The 20,656-nt window shown below is 38.4% G+C and overlaps 2 protein-coding genes across 4 annotated transcripts; both read right to left on the reverse strand.

The window, feature by feature from the left end:
* Positions 1–182: 182 nt before the first annotated feature.
* On the reverse strand, positions 183–8,703 carry LOC113674480 (glutamate receptor ionotropic, kainate 2-like). 2 transcript variants are annotated; one of them, XM_027190958.2, is made up of 15 exons: positions 8,511–8,703; positions 8,083–8,232; positions 7,555–7,824; positions 6,908–7,092; positions 6,307–6,381; positions 5,873–6,010; positions 5,420–5,587; positions 4,550–4,654; positions 4,295–4,432; positions 3,774–3,971; positions 3,080–3,521; positions 2,185–2,512; positions 1,594–1,757; positions 1,346–1,488; positions 183–649 (listed from the first exon to the last, which is right to left on the reverse strand). In XM_027190958.2, the coding sequence occupies exons 1-15, from the start codon at positions 8,590–8,592 to the stop codon at positions 368–370; spliced, it is 2,868 nt and encodes a 955-aa protein (XP_027046759.2). In that variant the 5' UTR covers positions 8,593–8,703; the 3' UTR covers positions 183–367. The 2 variants fall into 2 exon arrangements, with proteins under 2 accessions (XP_027046759.2, XP_089057743.1); XM_089201617.1 differs by having other exon boundaries at positions 8,601–8,643.
* A 711-nt stretch (positions 8,704–9,414) lies between these two features.
* On the reverse strand, positions 9,415–18,401 carry LOC113674489 (glutamate receptor ionotropic, kainate 2). 2 transcript variants are annotated; one of them, XM_027190965.2, is made up of 14 exons: positions 18,133–18,401; positions 17,887–18,045; positions 16,824–17,093; positions 16,110–16,369; positions 15,566–15,703; positions 15,199–15,369; positions 15,011–15,115; positions 13,982–14,119; positions 13,231–13,428; positions 12,549–12,990; positions 11,853–12,180; positions 11,364–11,524; positions 10,655–10,815; positions 9,415–10,232 (listed from the first exon to the last, which is right to left on the reverse strand). In XM_027190965.2, exons 1-14 carry the CDS (start codon positions 18,242–18,244, stop codon positions 9,960–9,962), a joined length of 2,916 nt encoding a protein of 971 aa, XP_027046766.2. In that variant the 5' UTR covers positions 18,245–18,401; the 3' UTR covers positions 9,415–9,959. The 2 variants fall into 2 exon arrangements, with proteins under 2 accessions (XP_027046766.2, XP_089058484.1); XM_089202358.1 differs by having other exon boundaries at positions 16,824–17,344; positions 18,133–18,332.
* Between the last annotated feature and the right edge of the window lie 2,255 nt (positions 18,402–20,656).

The raw sequence follows: 20,656 nt of genomic DNA on the forward strand, positions 1-20,656 counted from the left end.
ATTTAAGCGAAGCGAACAAAGGGTTCAGCGATTACTATTTTGGATGCAATCTGAATTATAATCATTACTTCTCGAGAAATAATAATTATAAATGATTCGTGTTAAATTCACTGTCAATCAAATTTGATGAAACAATTTCTTTACGTAAAAAAATTATAAATTAGACCATAAAGAAAAATGAGTAGCTTTATCATTTTTATTGTAATTACAAAATAGAGATGATGATGAAAATTATTGTGATAATGATAATAAATAGTTATCCGCTAGTGCGAAAAAAAGAAACCAAAGCAGGGCTGTTGATCTAGCCGCAACTGATACGATAAAAAACATTGCTTATCCCGCAATGTTCTCTGACATGAAATTTGCGTTATATATAGGCCGACGGTGTGCTCTTATGCTGGTTAACATGTTCTGTTGCATCGTAGTTTTGTTGCAAACCTCTTTTAGCCTGAAGTTCATCCCTGTTTCCTATTTTGGGTTTGTCCTCCACCCCTTCCTTTTTAGGCAGCAGTGTCTGCAGCTGTTGAAGAGCAATACTCCAGTTGGTATCGGCTTTAGAATTATACTTGTAGCGACTGAGAGATTTTCCTCGTTTGTTTTTCCAAGACTTTACCACTCTGTCCCGAAAGCCTTGTAGGAGGCTGAAAGTCTTTAAAAAAGGAAAGTAATATTAATTCAACTTCAAATTCTACTATGATCTTGCATTTTTTTAACATTAACCCACAACACCATAGTAGTAAACACTTGAAAAGGTAACAATCTCCCAATTTTTTCTGGCTGTTTTGGGTAGACAAAGTGTTCTTGTTGCCTTTCTCCATTCTCATCTGTCATTTCCGTAAACGGTTAATATCTCAAACATGAATTAATTGTTCTTGAGATTCTCCAGCATAGATGTGCTTTTTTTCTCTTAAAAAATAAAGAGGATATCGGAAATAAAAAGGATACCGGAAAAAAACAAGGATACCGGAAGTGGAAAAGGAGCCTAGCCTGGAGAGTGTCTTGTCCTTATCACTTTACTACGGCAGTATTCAATGTTTTGAGAAACAACTCTTTTAATTTATCCTTGCTAATTACTGCTACTTAGACTTCCTCGTGGATCATACTCAGAAGTCTTCATGTTTGGTCTTGTTTACCATGTGATTGTATGAGATATGATTTATATTCAGTTCAAGGCTAACTTCGACTGTCTGCATCCAGCGTTTTGGAAAGGATAGCAAACCTCGCCCAAAATATGAACAGCAACAACAAAAACAACAAACATTTAACGACAAAAAACGAAACACATGATCCAAAAGCATTACCTATATCAGCTCTGGAAGGCTTATTCATTTCTTATGTAACCCACCTGGCCTTGTTTGTGATCTTTGTACGCCGCCCATGTCAATTCAATCAGAAGTATAATCAAGCTGAAAGCCAGGCCAAAGAAGACAGCATAAAATGCACCAGCCATGTCTTTAAATACCAAAACGTCTCCCGTGAAGGACGTGTCTGAAAATATGAACATGACCTTCACTTGCGGCAATGACATCGTAACCTGAACTCTAAATAGAATAATCTGATTGCACGAGCTCCAAAGTTCATACATTTGCATACCTGAAGATTCTTGCAAAGTCGTCTCACACACTCCTTGGAGCCACCTTTCCCTCAAAAGTTTGAGAAATCCTTTTTGCCTCAATTCCAGGATTTTTACACTGAACTGATGTGTGAAAGGGGAGTTCTTGGGAAGCCCAAAGCCATAGCCGAACTTGCCGAATACTCTGCAGGGAACAGATAGGCGTAAGAGGCCGGTCTTTATTCTTTATTCATCGCCTGGGGACTGGGGAAAGGGGACGGGCGGGGGGAATACAATTTACCTTATCACCCCATGAGGCTCAGTAGTACTCGAATGGTATCGATCGCCTTCATTTGGCAATTAAGTTTCTCTAATCGTCCCTTTATAATATGTCAACGACGACGACGAGTTATCCTCACCCCCCCTTCCCCAGCGATTTCGATGATTGATCCCTAGGGGTGAGGGTCAGCCATGCGCCAGAAATTTGTTACATTTTCCATAGCTTCCACCTTGTTTTTTTTTTCTGTATGGCCAGCAAAAAAGAAAATATTCGATATAGAATAGAGACTTGATTTTGATTGTACACAAATTCATCAAGTTGCAAAACGTAACTTACATAACTTACACCATACCTTCCAATCGTGGTCAACGTGTTGCAGGGCCTTTGTTCTGTGTAATAATCCAATACAGCTGACTCACTTATGAAAGCATATCCACCCTTTCTCGCTCTTCTGATACCCTCAGTCACGTTTTCCACCAAAGTGTCGTGACGTTTCATAAATGCCCACATCTTTGCATAGGTTGGAACGCGTGACATTTGAAAGAATGCCATGGTGTGGCTGTCTTTAGCGCAGCCATACTTGATTTTCGTTTGGGCAGCTAAGTCTTCAAGGCTGTTGATTGGTGTCTCAAAGACATCCGTGACTAGAAAACTGGCCAGATTGGCAGTGTAAGACGCACCTGTGAAAACAAAAATACATGTTTTTCTTCTCTTGTAAAGCAAGGATGGAAAGTCAGAAGTCATAGCGACCTTTGGTGATAAAAATTACATGGAAACGTTGACGAACAAACGCTTTTGATGATTTCACCCAAAGAGAATTCTGAGACCCACGGAACACCAAAGGTAAATGCAACTTTGGATGAGCTCAATAAACTAAATGTTGGGCAAAAAATGTCAAATTGTTCCTTTTTTTAAAAATAATGTCTAGCACTTAAGTTCATTTCTTAGGCAAAATATATAAGCTGTTCGCTGCGTTATCCCCTTGAGTCGAGCTTCTGGATGTAAGAGTTCTGTACTTTCACAGCACCCAATTCATCAATTGAGCTGTCCGAGGATGCATTGGGGAAGGGGCATGGGCGCTTGTTACACTTCGCCAGTATCCGTCTACGAAGAGAAGCAGACCTCGCACTGTAATAAGGTAGCAGAACAAGGAAGATGGCAAATGTTCTGATAAGTATTGTCATATTTTCGAGCGAAACTCATAATTGAATTTCAATTTTCTTCTAGCAGTGGATGGTATTTCTTACTTATTATCAACATGGCAAACCACCAAAAGGCGATGATAACCCTCCCAGATGTGGACTGTGGATGTGCTACGTCGGCTCCTTGGCCAACTGTGTAAGAAAACGATGACCACGCGGACTCGAACAGCCGAAGACAGTCCTTTGTGCTCCAGTGATCGTCCCTTACGCTGTTTTGGTCTCGTGACTGGGCAATCCTCCCATGATAACCACGTGGACTGAACGTGGCGTGAAGCCACAAGAAGAAACCAACTAAAATTGTGCCTGCGACAATGGCCAACCAGAGGGATGTGTTAAAAGGTTTCAGAAAAGAGAACATCTTGTAGTCCACGTTGACTTTGTTTTCGATGAGAATTGACAAGCCAAGATGCATGAATGGTTGAGTGAAATCCACGGCTATTTGCCGTCGTGAGCTGACAGATAGAGGGCCAATCGCCAGATCTGCTTTCTGATAAGAGCAAAATCAGCATTATTTTAAATAAAAATGGTCAACGAACGTCAAACTTACACTAAGACACGATCATCAACAATTATACTAATAATGATATTCTAATAACTTCTTAGTGATAAGAGAGGTGATCGTTAAGGACTAGCTTTGAATATCTTTGAAGAGAAACCTGAGATCACGATTGGAGGAGGGAGGGGGAAGCTTCTCCCATCTGAGGCGTCCCAAAGCAGCAATAAAGAGAAAACTGCTTACCCTCTCAATTAAATGTTCGATTATCCCATTCCACTTCTGGCTGAAAACATCCCATGAACCGTACTGGTTACTAGGTAAAACCTCTATTCTGTACCGAAACTTCATGTCTTGCTGAAGTCTGTCGAGTAGCTCGATACAAAATCCTGTATAAATTATCCCTCCCGTCTTAGCAACTTTCTCCTCCACGAAAGGTGGTTGCTGAAAATAAATAAATAAATAAATAGAAAATCAAATGCAAAGGTGTACCGGGAAGCTGCTTCATTTAAGATTTGCTTTCCAAAGCATTACGATTGCCGCCTATTAAGGATTATCATCCAACTTGCTTCCCTTGTACTTCGTAAATAGACAAAAAGCTACCCATATATGTTGCAAAAACTTTCACTGGGGCATGATCGATAGAATGGCAAAAAAACTGTCCTGAAAGCGGCTGTGACTTCTTATTCTAATTTTTGCCCGACTCCCATAATTTCAGCCCTAACAGTCAAAATTACTGGACGCTTGTATTAAAATTTGCAACTTACTATCACAGCAACAACTCGAATGCTGATGTTTTCTACGGTGTCTGCCCGATCACTCGGGGCCTCTAGTGATTGAGATAGCCAAAGTACAGGTTTTTCTGGAAACATGACAACTCCTTCCGATGGCGTCCATTTGCCGACCTAGAATAAAAAATCAAATTTATCCAAAAGTTGTTTGAGGTTTCCACCTCCATCTAACCCCTCGCTGCCAAAATATATTTGGTAGTATATAAATATTTACACTGACTAATGGCTTACCTTCACGAAACCAGTTCTTCCCAAATTTACAATGTCAAATTCCTGAAAAGTTGGAGAACCGTCCCCGATAAATTCCAAGTCATTCATAATGCCACTGGTACGAACCTGTAAGCAATGTTCTGTGATTTATTAGTAAAACGTTTCGTTAGAGTAATTCTTGTTTTTGAATGAAAATGTCTGTTGTAAAGGTCTATCGTAAAACATGATCTTAAAAAAAATTATACGTTTAAGGAAATCTTGTTTTCGCAATGATATAACAATTATAATAATGTTTCTTACATAGATATAATCAATCTATAAATAAATAAAGGGGTACCTTTCTAGAGAAAGGGGGTTGCTATGTCGGTGAAAGGGCTTACAAGATAATTTGGTAAATCAACTGAGTTGATAAAGTAAATTTGCCACTGTAAGGAGTTTTTAAAGCTGACGTTGCGAGTGTTAGTTCTTCATTATCTAGCTTTGAGAGCGAAAAAAGCTGCGCGTCATTTTCTAAAAATTGACCACCAAACCTCGAGCACACAACATCTCCCGTTGGCTGCAAATTTCTTGATTTTTTTTAATCGTGTACTCTTTTTTCTAGGTAATTTTGGAAAGGTGTCTCTTCAAGCCTCAATAAAATGAATCCGGGGGTGAAACTGGTTATTCTGGAGTACATTTGCTCAAGGGCTGTTAAGTTACCTCAACCAGGGCTGGCCACGTCTAGAAAACAGATAGTTGCAAATATCCGTGGCAACCCTTCATCTTAATAGTGTTCTCCAGCAGCCTTCCCTTTGATTAGTAATCTTATCATGTTCCTTTTCAGAACATAAAATGTAGACGCCCCACAGGAAGTCTGAAGGTACCAAAGGATAACCGTTCTTATTTGCTTGCCTTTTTAATGTACTTCATTAAGCTCGCTCCATTTCTCCAAGGTTTAACTGAGCCCTTGCTAAATTCAAATTTCAACTTGTCCCCACTGACGTCATAACCATCTAAAGTCATATAATGAAGTGCAGATGCTAGAGCAAGGACGGCATCATAGCACTTTCCAGTGACAACCTTGAAGGAAAATCAGCACAAATCATGTTGTGTGTAATATTCCCAATAATATATAAAGAAACACAAGATTTCATGCGCCGGAGAGTATTTCTTAACGACGTATCGACGACAAAAAGTTCCATCTGATTTCTTACTTTAACAAGCCCTGAAATCCGATTATTTGTTTTAATTCACTCCCTAATTAGTAAAGAAACGGATGAGATCTAATGGAAAACAGAAACATTGCTTAGGGCTAATAAGATTGCAAGGTTCGTGTAATGAAAATCATGATTGGTCATTTCTCACATCAAGTTCACCGTATTCATGGCTTTTCCATTCCTGAGCGACCTCCTTGTATCGCGAACCCTCTCCAAATGCTAATCGTGTTCCCATGACTCCATAAAACTGATTTAATACAAAATCGCCACCAAGAGTCTGCCAGTCCTTTGGAACAGAAGTAAAAGAAACAATTATGGAAACAAGGTAAACATACTATAAAAGCCTGAGGGGGCCTGGACGTCTCCGCGCAGGATATGGCATTCTCGTCAAACTCGAGTTTCTGAGATGCTCTTAAGATTACATCTCCCTATTTGGGAGATTTTTTTCTTTCATTTATTTCATTATGTCTCCTGAAAAACGCACGGCAGCCCCTCCGCCAATTAGGTGGTAGACTGGGGATTTCTGTGTACTCAGTTGAGTTTATGTTCTGCAAACACTTACGAGGGAGAAAGTTATCTTACCCGTCCTGTTTGTGCATCCGTTATGATCCAGGCCCAATCAGTCGTCATCCCTAAGTCACCAGCTTGTTTTAGGATCTGTTTTGAGTTTTCATCACAATATATTTACAATGCTGTTTTATATCAACCTTATCACCACAGACGATAAATTTAATGCCACGTTGTTATTGCATTTGTATTATTGGCGCGGGAACGTCCATGAGGCACCAGTTTCTCTCTGAGCAGGAGTCACTCGTTAGTAACGAGTCATGAGTTTTTTCTGTTTCAAACGAGGTCACGCTTCTGGCTTTAAAACATAATTTGCCTCGGTTTTAGAAACGTATTGAATCAGCTCTTGTCGCAAGTCGTACGTTTACGGAAGGTTAAGCAGAGGACATTGTGATCCATTGATAATCTTGGTTAAATTAATTTATTACAGTTCATCTATGACGATTTTCACAGTTCTTTACCAACTGTTACATGTAAATGTATAAAGGGGGGTAGAGAATTACGAAAGTAAAGGATAACGCAACCAGTCCTCGCTTTGTTGCATTCTTTAACGACACTGGTCTGCATTATTGTGCACAGTGTTTACCTAATAAGTAGTCTGTACAGACTTACTTACCTGTCTTGAATATCTCAGATAACAATTTAAAACCACTATTCTTGTGCCAGTTTGTCGGATCCATTTTAGTTGCTTTCTAACGTCAAGTGAATTAGGATCTGAGACGGGCTCAAAATGCTCATGCGCCACGACTATCCATCCCCTTTTATATGCCTCGTCCTTCAGGGCTAAGACGCCATTAATACCTGGGAAATGATACGACGACTTTTTGATATTCATTATGAACATAAACGTTACTCTCGTTATCAATGAGCACTAACCTATGCAGAGGGCCGTTGCTGAACCGATGTGTACCACACAAAACACACAGCCTACGTAGGCCAATAGAGAGGAACAAGTGTTTGCGTCTTTTAACCCTTTCACTCCCAAAATCTCATTAGTAATTCCCCTTGCTGTCTGTCATGCATTACTTATGATGTTAGTTTGGAGAATTTAGCTTTGAATCACCTAGTAATTTTCTAATTAATATTTTCCTTCATTTGTCTTCGGATATTGTTGGGAGAAATTTTGTCTTGGTCTCTCATAGCAGTTCAAGGGTTTTAAAAAGCAAGAGGTATTTGATCAGTAATGATGCAATACAATCAGCAATTTTGGCTGGGTCGAGTTAAGACTTTTATGAATTAAAAGTAACTTTAAAATAAACACACCGTAGTCATCCTTAGAGACAAGTAAAGCGAACTGACTCCAGTTATAATGTTTCATAATTCCTGCCAAAGCTTGGCATTGAATAGTATCACTCGGACTCATTCGCACGAGGTAAGGGAAGTTGGCTGGCGTTGAGGTGAAAGTCGGATCTGTTGCCACTGGAGCGAATTGTGGAATGTGAAAACCAGAAAAATATGGCTGCGTATATTTCACATCTGATGACCTCATAGGACCCACTATGGCCACGACACCTTGTTGGATAAGGTATTGAGCTGGGAATACACAATTATAGCATATATCAGCAAATAGCTGCATCTGCTGTGTTGCGTTTTGTTGAGTCAGAGACACGTGAATCTATTACCTAGTTGTTTATATAGAACATAAACAGAAGCATCTAGGAGTAAAAAAAACATGACTGTAAATGTCGCAGGAACGAAATTGCAAAGTGGTGCATCATTTGAAATTTATCTCGTTGTAAAAAATTTAAAAATGGTATATAGTTAATTGCTAGGATTAAATTGAAGTCTTACCTGCTTTTAAATTATCAAAGGCATCCAGTGGTTTGGTCATGTTAATAGAAGCTTCTAGCTTTATTCCGGGTAGAACGTTGGGATCTCTGTTCACATCCTCAATGGCAACAAGGAAGGATTTAGTTAACCTTTCATTCTCAAATATGGCCCCTATGTTAAGTACACAGTTTTGGAGAAAATGAGAAAAATGATAACACTGAATGAAGATAGAATTAAGCTATGGTGTTTTGAAACGAAAGTGCTTGACGGGACAATATTACATCCACGCGTTGGAAAGAAGGAGACATATCGATTTAAACTCGCTGCTGTTCGATAATAATTCCTTTCTATATGCTTTAAAGATTCTGGACTCGGATAGGCCGTAAAAAATATCCAGTGCTTAAGAGAAACGCAACGAGAGTGTGCATCTGACATCATGGTAAACTTACCAACTTTTACAACTCGTGCGTTAACAGTGAAAATAGAGGTCAATACAATTGAAATAATTGCAATAAATATCAACGAACACATGTTTCTACCCTCCAAGAGAAGAATATGTGCAAATTCTCAGCTTTGATCTTTCGACAATCTTGAAATGACGTACGTGATATTTTTGCAATTTTGACAACAGAAGCCGTTTTATTCATGGCTTCCTATTTTTGTCACAATGACCTATGGGACACTTACTAGGAGCTTAACAAAGCAAAATAAGAACTTTTATTTTCAGCACAGTGGGAAGTCCTTGAGATTATTTGCAGCAAGAGCTAAATTTGAATTTAATTGATTTACAATGATTTCTTGCTGGGAGTCAAACAGAAGCCGTAATTAAGACGTTTCGAAAATGTTTGAATTGTAAAGCGAGCAATGAAATGATAAAATTGGTATGTTATAGACTTTTGTTCTAAATGACGTGAAACAGAAGAATTAATAAAACCAAACGACAGAAACAGATGATTTAATTTTTTTGTTTTTTGTTCTTAGCCCATTGCTTTTGTTCTGTTTGTTTTGTTATTCTTTCGAAACTAAGACTTAATGGAGATCCAGAGCTATTTTAAATGCATTTAATTTTTGAGACTTTACAGACTGTTCATGCTAATTTTTCCCGTCGTTTTATTGGAAAAAAAAAAATCTTGAGTGTCAGACAACAAGTGTACTTGGTGAAATATAATTTTCCAACTATTGAAACGCAAGAAAATCAGAAGTGGTTCTTTGCAACGCTTGATCCCACTCCCCCTCCCTGAAAAACGATGGAGTGCCGCTGATACTTCCGATTAAGCTTAGTAAAACCCATTGCGGAAAGGCTTAATCCGTTTAAAATTGTCTTACTCGACACAAAGGATCTTATTCTTGTATTGCATTAGTGAATAAATTTTATTTTTTACAATTTTTTTGTTTGTTTGTTCGCTATTCGCTACAGGGTACTTTCCAGTCAATTGGGATCTCATTTACTTTTTAAAATTAGTTTTAAATTATAACACAGTATCCATTATCTTAGTTGTATATTTATGATAATATTCTTTGAAATAGAAGTTCGATTAGAGCAAACAAACTTTGCACGATATTATGCTAGGAGAAATTAAGCATTGAACAATGTCCAGCCAATTACATGCTATGATGTTCCTGTGATATTTTTTGCATGCTTTCGAATGTTCGAATGTTTGTTTCTTCGTTTGTTTATTATTTTGCGCTTACTTTTATAGCGTTATTATTGCCCAGTCAATGGTGATGACCTTCGAATTATCTCTTTTTGTATGGGATAAAGGATTCTAAGTAAGTACAGAACATGATCTGGTACGCTGCAAACTATGGTGAACCAGGGTTTAATCTGTCTGCGCCCTCAATTGAAAATAAGCTTATCAGAATATCGCCCAACAAGGAAAGTACTCTCATTTTACAAGCTAAACTAAAGAACTTCTCCTATGGCTTGGCGAGGCGCGGGGTTTTATTTCTTTTCCTTTGAAGCCATTGAGTTCACTATTTTTCTTCTTTGTAATGTCGTCAATAACAAGTTCATTTGTAGAATCCATTCTTGGAGCTGAGTTGGAACAATCTCTTGTCTGAAAACAACGTGAGGCATCTTCCGGGTCAACAGAGGAAGTAATAGTGCGACCTGGTCCTTGATATGCTCGCCAGGAAGCCCATACGCGTCTTTTTAGTGCCTCAACTCGGGCCTAGTAGAGAGAAAATTTTCTTTAGCTCACCCATTCGATTCCATTGGTGATAATAGGAAGAAAATTGATAAGTAAACGTAAAGTTTCAGAGTGACATACACATGGAGTTAGGTTTATTGTAATTTCAGGAAAGCCCGCAACTGATTGATTCGTTCCAGACCTCATTTATGTATATTCAAACCGTTTCAAAATACCTGCTACATACTCAAACAAACTAAAATACACAGACCATCCAACCATTTATCGCAAAAGGTTGATCGTTATACAGAATGGAATTTAATCAAATCGAGTGTCCCCTGTTTTAAATAAATAATTAAGCACTCCCTTGCCTAGGGAATCTCTGTAATTTAAAGCTCTCAATAGTCAGGTTGTACTTGACGAAAACTCCCTAGCAAGGTTAAACCAGAAAATCAAACTGCTACCTCCTTTTGATTTTGCTTAGTATCCTTATGTGCTTCAACAAAGAGTTCCACCAGTAAGACGAGAAGACTGCAGGCCATGCCAAACAACACACAATAGAATACGCCTGATAGATCTGTGAACGTCAATACATCCCCTGATGTATTTATCGAGGAGGAGGTATCTGTGAGGAAAATTCAAAGGAGATGAAAATGAATCTGTACATATACAACTGACGGGATACTTGAATAATATAATAGAAACTAAAAAACATGAAATCATGAAATATGAATATTGCAAGAGGAAATCCGATCCTACGCATTTCTTGTGGGGGGGGGGGGGGGGGAAATTGGGTTTAGCGGTTTCGGCTATTTTTTTAAATCGGTTTTTCGGTGCTTGTGCCAACAAACGTCGGTTTTTCGGTTTTGGTGTGCATTGCAGTTTGCAGATTTTCAGTCCGAAGCATTTGGTTTTTGGTATTCGTAAAAAGCAGCAATAGGTTTTCGGATTTGGTATCCGATGTGGCTTTCGGTTTTGTCCTATTTGGTCTGAACGGCAACAAATTTATCGCTTTAGACGGTTTTGCTTGCAGTTTTCGGTTTTGACAGAATTGTGTGCAGTTTTGCAGTTTTAGATGATTGTTTCTACGGTTTTGCGGTTTCTAATAGACCCCAATACCCCTTCCTTGTTGATGTCAATATAAACTTTTGGAAAGAGACTTAGTGCACTCACCTGCGTTTGATTCGTCATTTTGACATGTCCCAACAAGCCATTTGCTTTTCATCGTTTCCATGTATCCCTTCTGTCTGAGTTCCAACACATTGATGCTAAATTGATGTGTGAAAGGGGAGTTTTTCGCCAGGCCAAAGCCATAACCAAACTTTCCAAATACCCTGAGAAGTGTTAAAGGGAAGAAATATTGCGCTTGGCTCACATAATTATAGTCATTGTAAGAGAAGGTGGAGAGAAAAGGCAAAGTGTGGATAAGTCAGAGGGCCACGATAAATTGCAGCAATCTCCGTGCTAATTAAAACCGTCAATTCTCATGAAGAAGTTGCCAAAGTTCAAATTCAAGGTTAGAAACGCAGACCTCTTAAATCTCAGCACTTCTTAAATGCGCAGCAAAGTGTTTGAGAGATACTTAGGATAACAGGAAAATAATACCCTGCATGCAAGCTGCCAATTTACTTTTTCTCTCAAACATTTTACATAATATTATACCTTCCCACCATATAAAGTGTGTTGCACGGTGGCTGATGGACGTGATATTCAAGCACTGCAGAATCAAAGATGAATGCAAAGTTCCCTCCGCGAACTCTTTTGATTCCTTCAGAGGAATTTCTAAGAATAGTTCCACTGGACTTCATGAATTCCCACATTGTGACGTAGGAAGGAATGCTCGATGTCTGGAAGTACGTTTGGGTCTGACCATTTCCGGGAATTCCGTACTCGATCTTTGTTTGGCGAGCTAAGTCCTCCACTGATTGTATTGGAGTTTGAAACCGTTGAACGATTAAGAAAGATGCAAGATTCGCCGTGTATGTAGCCCCTAAAATGGTACGTTCGAAATATAACACTAATTTTTGTCATGAAAAGTCCGGAGGATAACTGATATTCATCTTGTTAAAGGAAGTAATTGAGCATTATCTAACAGCCTAGGGCGTGTGTTCTAATTTGTCCACAGCTGCTTGGTTGGGCAGCTCTTTATGAAAATCAGTAAAAGTGTTTGTCTATTTTTTAAACAAAATATTCTGCTTTCGCCCACATGTTAGGCAAATGGTGGGCGACCCTCGCTTCAGGTGCAATTTAGGATTTCTGAACTGTGTTTGACCGACATATCTGTCTCCTAATGAGTATGATGACAATAGAGAACATAAAATGGTAGAAAGACAAGTTCTATTGGCACATCTAACATACCAATTATGAGGACTGCAAACCACCAGACTCCCACTGCCATTCTTCCAGAAAGTGACACGGGATGTAAGACATCTGGGCCTTGACTGACGTAATAAGCGAACGAAGACCAAATCGCGTTGAAAAACCGTAAGTTGTCTTTGGCTTTGATGTCATCTTTAGAAATAGACCTTGTACTTTTGGCCTGTGCTACTCGCCCGTGATACCCATATGGACTAAATGTGCTATGGACCCACAGAAATACACCAACTCCTAAGGTGGTTGAAACTATAGCCAACCACAGATTAAAATCAAACGGGCGGAGGAAAGAAAACACTTTATATTCACTATCCTCCTCTTTCCTCATAATGATCGATAGGCCGACGTCCATAAAGGGCTGAGTAAAATCTATTACTGTCTGTCTGCTCGAGCTTATCGTGAACGGACCTATGGCGAGATCAGCTTTCTGAAACAGAACCCAAAGGAAGGACATTGAACTCCAATATTCTATATAGAAGTATGATTTACATTGTTACTCCACTTTTCGACCGTATTTTTTCCCCCTGTTTTATGGTACCACATAGTACCATCGAATACTCTGTGCGTTCCATTCCCGTGAAATTTTTAGATAATAGTATAAATTTGGCACAAGTTGCAAATGAAATTGTAATACGTACAGCAAAACTGTCCCAAATGCCAAACTTACGTTGTCAATGAGCTGCCGAACCATTCCACTCCACTCCCCAGTAAATATATCGGGTGCACCGTATACATTATTAAGTGATTCTTCGATTGTATATCTGAACTTCATCTTTTCCTTTAGTTTATCTAGTAAGTCGATGCACAAACCCGTATACGTTTTTTCTCCAGTGCTGGATTTCTTTACAAATACAAATGGCTTCTCCTAAAATTGCAAAATGTGAAAGCAACAAACACACACAATAACACATACTTAGAGGCGATATTATCCTATTTGAACAATCTATTTTATCTATTAAGCATATGTACATGATTTACACAACCCTCCACTCAAGTCAAAATAACGACATCGCCGGACGTTCAGTGTCAATGGTAAGAAGTGATAAGTAATATTGCTACCTCTTCCAGAATATAGTTTTTTTTTCTCTTTGGTTACTCCTACCATCATCTTCATATAATATTTCTTGATGGAGAGAGCTATACGAGAGCATCTTTCTGAAGAACAGCTCAAACTGATCCGAGACTGGAGTGTCAACTTGACCTTTCAATTTTGCGCCTTGCGCACTCCTTTTCGGTTCCTACTATTTCTCACCTACACATACATGGGCAAAATGATAACGATAAAAAAAAGACACCCTTCTACTTAGCTCTATCGGTATTTGCAAGCCATTTCGGTTATCTATACATTATAACCTTGGCTCGGCTTACTATTATATAAAAAAAAATTAAAGACACCAGGTCCATTGTCCATTACTTACGATGACGGTAACAACCCTAATGGTTGTGTTCTCTACTACAGTTGAAGTGTCCGTGGGGACATTAATAGAACCAGAAAGCCAGATCACGGGCTGTCGAGGATCCATTACGATTCCATTTCTTGAATTCCAGTGACCAACCTGTATTTAAAAGGATAGCACTCGAATACGAATAAGAGCAAGAACATGGAATAAGTGTAGTTGTTGAACTCTACTGCCGAGCATGGGACAAAGAAGTATTTGTGCTCGAAAGAATTTGAACCTCAGATCTTACTGGCTTTTGTGATTGTTAGAGGTAGTACTAAAACTGAACTAAACCAATCCTTTTCGGCATTACGGGTGTCCCGACTGAATTTATCAGTGATCAAAACGTTTTAGGTATAAATAAATACTCCGATCAAAACTGACTTTGAAAGTCACGTCATGTAAGCGAGAGCTTCTATGACTAGCGGTGGGCTTAACCCTAAGTATAAATAAGGGTTTGTCAAAAAGCGAGCTGCGAGGTTCCACTTCGGATAATTAAATTTAACAGCGAATCTGTCTTGATCCAGTGGGAATTAATTCACATTAGGCAAGTATATAGAAAAAGATGTAGTTCGTCTTGTCACGAGCGTGGGACAGACAAAAAATTCGAGTCTCCATGAGGAATCGAACCTCAGACCTCCGGATTCGCGCTTCGATGCCCTACCACTGAGCGAGGTTTATTACGAAGTTCATACGACACGCTTCCTGCATACTGCTAGGATCAGCAATTTCGATAGCGTCATTTTTGTAAATAGAATGAGAGAGATGGTAAGTTTTGAATCCAAAGGTCTGAGGTTCGATTATTCACGGGGACGCATAGTTTTCTTCTTTTTCCCACGCTGGAGACAAGACGAAAAATCATCTTTCTCCTTCTCTTCACGGAGCTCAAAACTTACCATCTCTCTTATTCTATTTACAAACATAGGCAAATAAATTTTGAATTAATAGGGGGTTTCATTCCTTTTTAACTGTGTGTAAGTAAATTGGAAAAGAAATATAATAAGCAACCTGAATAAAACCAGTCCTTCCTAGGTTGACGATATCAAATTCTGCATACGTGGGTGAGCCGTTCTCTTCAAATGACAAGGATGTCATTAAACCATCAGTGGAAACCTTCATGCAGAACAAGAAAAAAGTATGTCATACAACGGATAATGACGTTTCGTAACATCGAAAGTAATTGGATTCGCACTTACATTTTTAATATAGTCCATTAGTCTTTGACCTGGGGGCCATGGCCGGGTTGAGACTTCTCCTTCGAAATCGAATTCAAGCGAGACCTCTTTCACTTCAAATCCGTCTTTGATCATTTTATTCAAAGCTGCCCCTATCACAAGTGCTGAGTCGTAGCTCTTTCCTCCTGGTATCTATTAAAAAGAAGAAAACATCGATATACTAAACACTTGTGACTAACTCTTCTCGATACCTGCGACTTAGTCTGATCACAATTGGTCATTGTTGATTAAAAATCATCTTAACTAGGATAAAGCAATATATCTCCTTACAGTGCTCTCTAAAACTTATCGCTATATTTGTGTTAAAGGACATTGAGAAAGGGCTTACACTGACTCCACTGCGGCGTTCCGATTTCCACACGCGAGAAAACTCTGTGTACAATTTACCAGAACCAGATGAGGGCCTGGTTCCTATAACACCATAAAATTCATGGAGTGGATAGTCGCCAGGGATTAAGCTCCAGTCCTTAGAAGAAAGAGAATTACACACTTTCAGTAAAACCAGAAAGTTTTTTAACCAGTTCGAAAATATTTTTGTAGTCAAAATTTGCACTAATTATCCCTGAGTTGTCTAGCTCCTGCCTTTTCTCCATTCCAGTGTCAACGATAATATCGTCTCCACTCCTTGACCTTATTCATTGTCTACCCGTGACCAAAATATCATTCAAAAGCTCTTTACCAATTGCAATCAATTATAATATGCAAGACCACCCCACAAAAGCTAACGAATGTCGCGGGGAAGGTTGCATAACACCGGGTTACTGAGAGAGGAGGAAATGGTACTATGCCACTACAAAAATGCACCTTAAATGGATAATAACATCACGACGTTTAAGTTTCATACACATAGAGGCTCTTTCGGATGGACTTACTGTATTAGTTGAGCCATCAGTAACGATCCATACCCAATCTTTGAGCATTCCGATATTCAAAGCTTGTGTAAGTACAACAACTGTGTAACGTGCCATTGTATTCAAGACAACAATCCGGGTGTGCGTTTTTCTTATCGCCTCGAGCTGTGGACTCACATCCAGGGAAGCATAGTCACTGATAGGATCAAAATGTTCGTTTGCAGAGATTTTCCAACCTTTTTGATTTGCGATATCCTTTAGGGCTAAGAGACCATTAATACCTAAAGATATAGACAATATGAGATTATTTCACTATTCCATCTTTGAGATTTTGATCCTGATTTGAACATTGTACGGAATTGAGGTGAGTTAGTTTATCATTTAATATACTACCAAGATAACTCAGTTAATATGTTCACATATTAAAAAAATAAAAGTTATCGTTCAGGCAAGAGTGGAATAAGCTTCAAGCAAATTGATTTATCATTGGCATTTTATACTTTAGGTGTATTCAATACGTCGTACCAGGATTTCAGTTGAACGAAAAAAATCATAATCATGAATAAAAATCAAATAATGGTGCAACGGATGATAGAAAAAAATAAAAAGAAAAAACAGAAAGAGACTGGACAAAGAATAAAGCAAACAAGCAATAACTAAACGTCAATTAAAAAGAAAAAGCAAAAAAAAAAAAACAAAATAAAAACAAAAACAAAAACAAAAAAATCTACAAACCGTAATCATCCTTTGATGTCAACAGAGATATTTGAGACCAGTTATAATATGAAATTAGGCCTGCCAAGGCCTGGCACTGAATCGTATCGCTCGGACTGAGGCGAACAAGGAATGGAAAGTTTGCTGATGTAAATGAAAATGTTGGGTCAGTCGCCACTGGTGCAAGCTGTGGAATGTGAAAACCAGCGCAGTAAGGCTGTGTAAATTTTACCCCAGTAGACGTCATTGGTCCAACTATGGCAACCACTCCTTTCTTGATGAGATATTGCACTGTTATATTTTAAAAAATAGATAAAATAAAAGAATAAAAACCATAACTGAGAATGACTTGTGCTTCCTGATCAAAAGCTGGAACAGAACTGCGATTTTAGCCTCTAAATCAACATGACCTGATTTCCCTTACAACTTTTGTATGGCTTAGTAAGCCAGCATGTACGGTTCCTTTTTTTTCTTCCGTTTTCATTTTCTTTTGCGTTCAACTTTAAAATATTGTGAGCTCCTTTCATCTCCCGCCATAGAACCTGGTATAACAAAAGGTCGAACTGTAATCAACACCATCATAAAAGAATAAATTACGGAAGTTACCAAACAGTTCCTTTTTAAAGATAACTGACAACTATCTTTAAAACTTCTCCCACAACAGTCCTCAAAATATTAAATGATCGAAAATGCAAATCTGCAAGCTAGGGGATATTGCAAAACACAGGGGGTAAAATTGGAACAGTTTATCGCTACTTAAAAAAGTGACGATGCAAACAGAGCTTCGACCGAATCGGTCACGAAAAAAAATAAACGCATGCCCAAACTACATTTACAAAATGCTTGTGACCTTTAATAATAAGGATTAAACAACTTGTATTATCAGTAGTTTATCATATTTGATTTTTGACCTTCATTTCCACATGTTAAAGGGTTGTTTACTAGCAGCATGGTCTCATCTTATTTAATATGACTGCCAGGTGAAACAGCAAAAAGACATCATCCTTAGCAAACTTGATGCTAGGATTACGAAAATTGATGCTGACTTTCACACGAAGTTCCCGCATCGCGATTTATAACTTACCCATCTCGATGTTTTTGAAAGCATTCAGTGTTGCTGTCTTGTTGACAATTACTCTGAGCTTCGTACTTGGTAATATTGAGTTGTTACTGTTTATTGTGTCGATAGCGAGTCTAAAGGCGTCCTCATAGTCGACTCGAGGGCTATCGGAAAACACAGCACCTGTTGAAACAAATAAAAGAAGTTCAGTTTTGCGAAGAAAGAAATTTTCCTCATATTTACTCTAAAAACATAAAATTCATCACTAGCCTATTGTAAGGAATTCTGGTGGCGCGACAGCGGCAGATCCGCTAACGGGAATGTTCTGAAAGTAAGCAACCATTATAAACATAATCAAATCTAGAAATAGTGTTCTAAGCATTGCTGGCCGATGTCTGGGTCGTTTGGAAGACCAGATTGTCTAGAAATCAAAGGTTTCCTTCAAGCAACTTTTGTGGCATTGAACAAAACTCCGTTTACGAATAGATGTTACAAAGAAGTTAATTGCAAGTCGATAAGCGTCGATGGCATGCGTGGTTGGTTATAACGTTCAAAGCCAATAACCCCATCAATACAACATTTGCATGACCTCCTACTGCATTGTTTTGCAATTAATATCGCCAGCTTAAAGAGTCACAGCTGGATTTCAACTTTTTAGGTTTACTTTTCGTATTGTAATGCTAATTCACAGGATGACTGCTATATTGAAAAACACTAATAGCTGTTCCCATCTAGCTAAATTACTCTGGGAAGTGTCTTCAACATTTTTTTCCAGCGATTTGACGGCACGGCTTTGAAAAACATCATTCCGTTCCATCGTTTCAAAAATGCTTCTCGTAAAAAATGCACGTGATTTGCTAACATGTCGAATGATCGCTTACCAAATAATTAGAACATTAAATAAACATAAAGTAGGTAAATTTCCGCAGTAAAATTGGCTACACTATGTTATAGCTCAACATAAATTCTTATTGTCTGACGGAAACGGTAATGGAGGCAAACGATTGGACTGGCGGCCAGCTCGACCTCGTGAACTTTGAAGCGAATTTTTTCTTTGTTTTTAGAACTCTCAACTGTTAGCTTTATTAAATTTTCCTTTCTTAAACCGCCGTGTACTGAGTGCGGTTTTCGCTGGTCCAATAAGCTTTTCTCTTCATTTTCATTTAAAATCCATAAGAAAAAACTCCCAGCATGAACATATTAAACTGAATTTTTGTTTTAAAGTTGGCCTATGGACAGTGTGGTGCATACTGCATTTCCTACATAAAATTGCCAAAATGAGAGCGAAGAAACACTAGAGTCCTTGCCGTTTCTAATGATTTAATTTCTCTATTTTCAGCAAACGGACTACAACTTATACTTGACCTGATCATTTCAGCAGTTAACCATCTCCAGTCCATAGATTAGGATCATTCCCATTTCCAGTCTTTCTACATCTGCCTGTGATTTCTTTCATGATCATAATTTTATCATACATAATTTTTTGTGGCGACAGGTTCCCTGAATGTATGGCAGTCTTAGAATACTAGTTCGACAGGATAAAACATTCCGGAGAGAAATAAATAGAAAATCTGTGATTGAGGATGGATGATATTTGCAGTGCAACATGCGTGTAAAGGTCAGAAAAAAGGCCAGAATTGAGGATAATCATTGAATCTTCTAGCACATCTTAATTAATTTTCTACTTTCCTTTTTTTTGTGGGTCTTGTATTTATGTTTTATTCACATCGATCCCGGCAGCCATTGATGACTCTTGGCCAATATTACAATGTTTGTTTGAAAGTTTGCTAAGCACTATAGGGAGCCTCATTATTTAATTTTTTTTCATTTATTTCCTGTGAAATTTTCAAAGTCTTCCTGGTTGCAAGTAATTTTAATCTGAAACAAAATAAGAAAATTACTGTATTTCAAGATTCCGACATGATTAAGTATACTTCATTGAAATCTTAATAATAGCTTATACATTATTCATTATCCTATTGATCGCGGCGCTTGCAAATGGAAAATATCAGCAAGATGACAAAAAGAATGAAAAAAAAAAAAAAAAAACAGCCATAGTTCCCGGGCTGGGGTAAGTTCATTGGTTAGAACTTAATTAAAAACAACAAATAATATATAGATCTAGCCAAGCCTAAAAGCGGAGCTCGCATTTTTTTTCTCCCGCACGTCTCAAGGGCACAAGTCCTGGCCTTGCCTCGGCCAGGACAAGAACCTGAGTCGTCCGACTCGGAGACCAGTGCACTGACCACTGGACTACTGAACAAAGCCGTGGCGTTGGCGTGCCCGCGGTACAGTTGACCACGCATGTGGAATTTTTCGGCTTGATGGGTAACCACTATTTTGTATAATCATGGGGCTACGCACTGCGAGCTCCGCTATTATAGGATTTCATGAACTCTATGCCTTTGGCCATATTTCAACTCTTTCATTTGCATCTCTCATATTCAGAGTTCAGTTTAGTTAACATATCTCTGATGTTCAGTCGAATCAATTCTGTTTAATTAGCGCAACATTATCATCCTGAGGAAAAAAATTTAGATATATATTTATTTTAAAACCGTTATGAAATTGCCACTCGGTCAGGTTGATGAATGAACGGAAAAGCCTTCAACATTCTCGACCCATGGTTGCTTGTCGGAATTTTGTCAGATTACAGTTGCTAAAAGGCTGAAAAATCCGTTTCGCTTACAGACAGTAACGTTCAGAGAGTAACGTTCAAACTTTCCTAGAAGGAGAAGAAAACCAAAAAACCAGTGGCTTTGGTAATGGCTTTTATTTTTATTGGTGAATAAAT

Source organism: Pocillopora damicornis, chromosome 3 (assembly GCF_964200805.1).
Source record: "Pocillopora damicornis chromosome 3, jaPocDami1.2, whole genome shotgun sequence".
In the NCBI taxonomy this organism is placed as follows: domain Eukaryota; kingdom Metazoa; phylum Cnidaria; class Anthozoa; order Scleractinia; family Pocilloporidae; genus Pocillopora; species Pocillopora damicornis.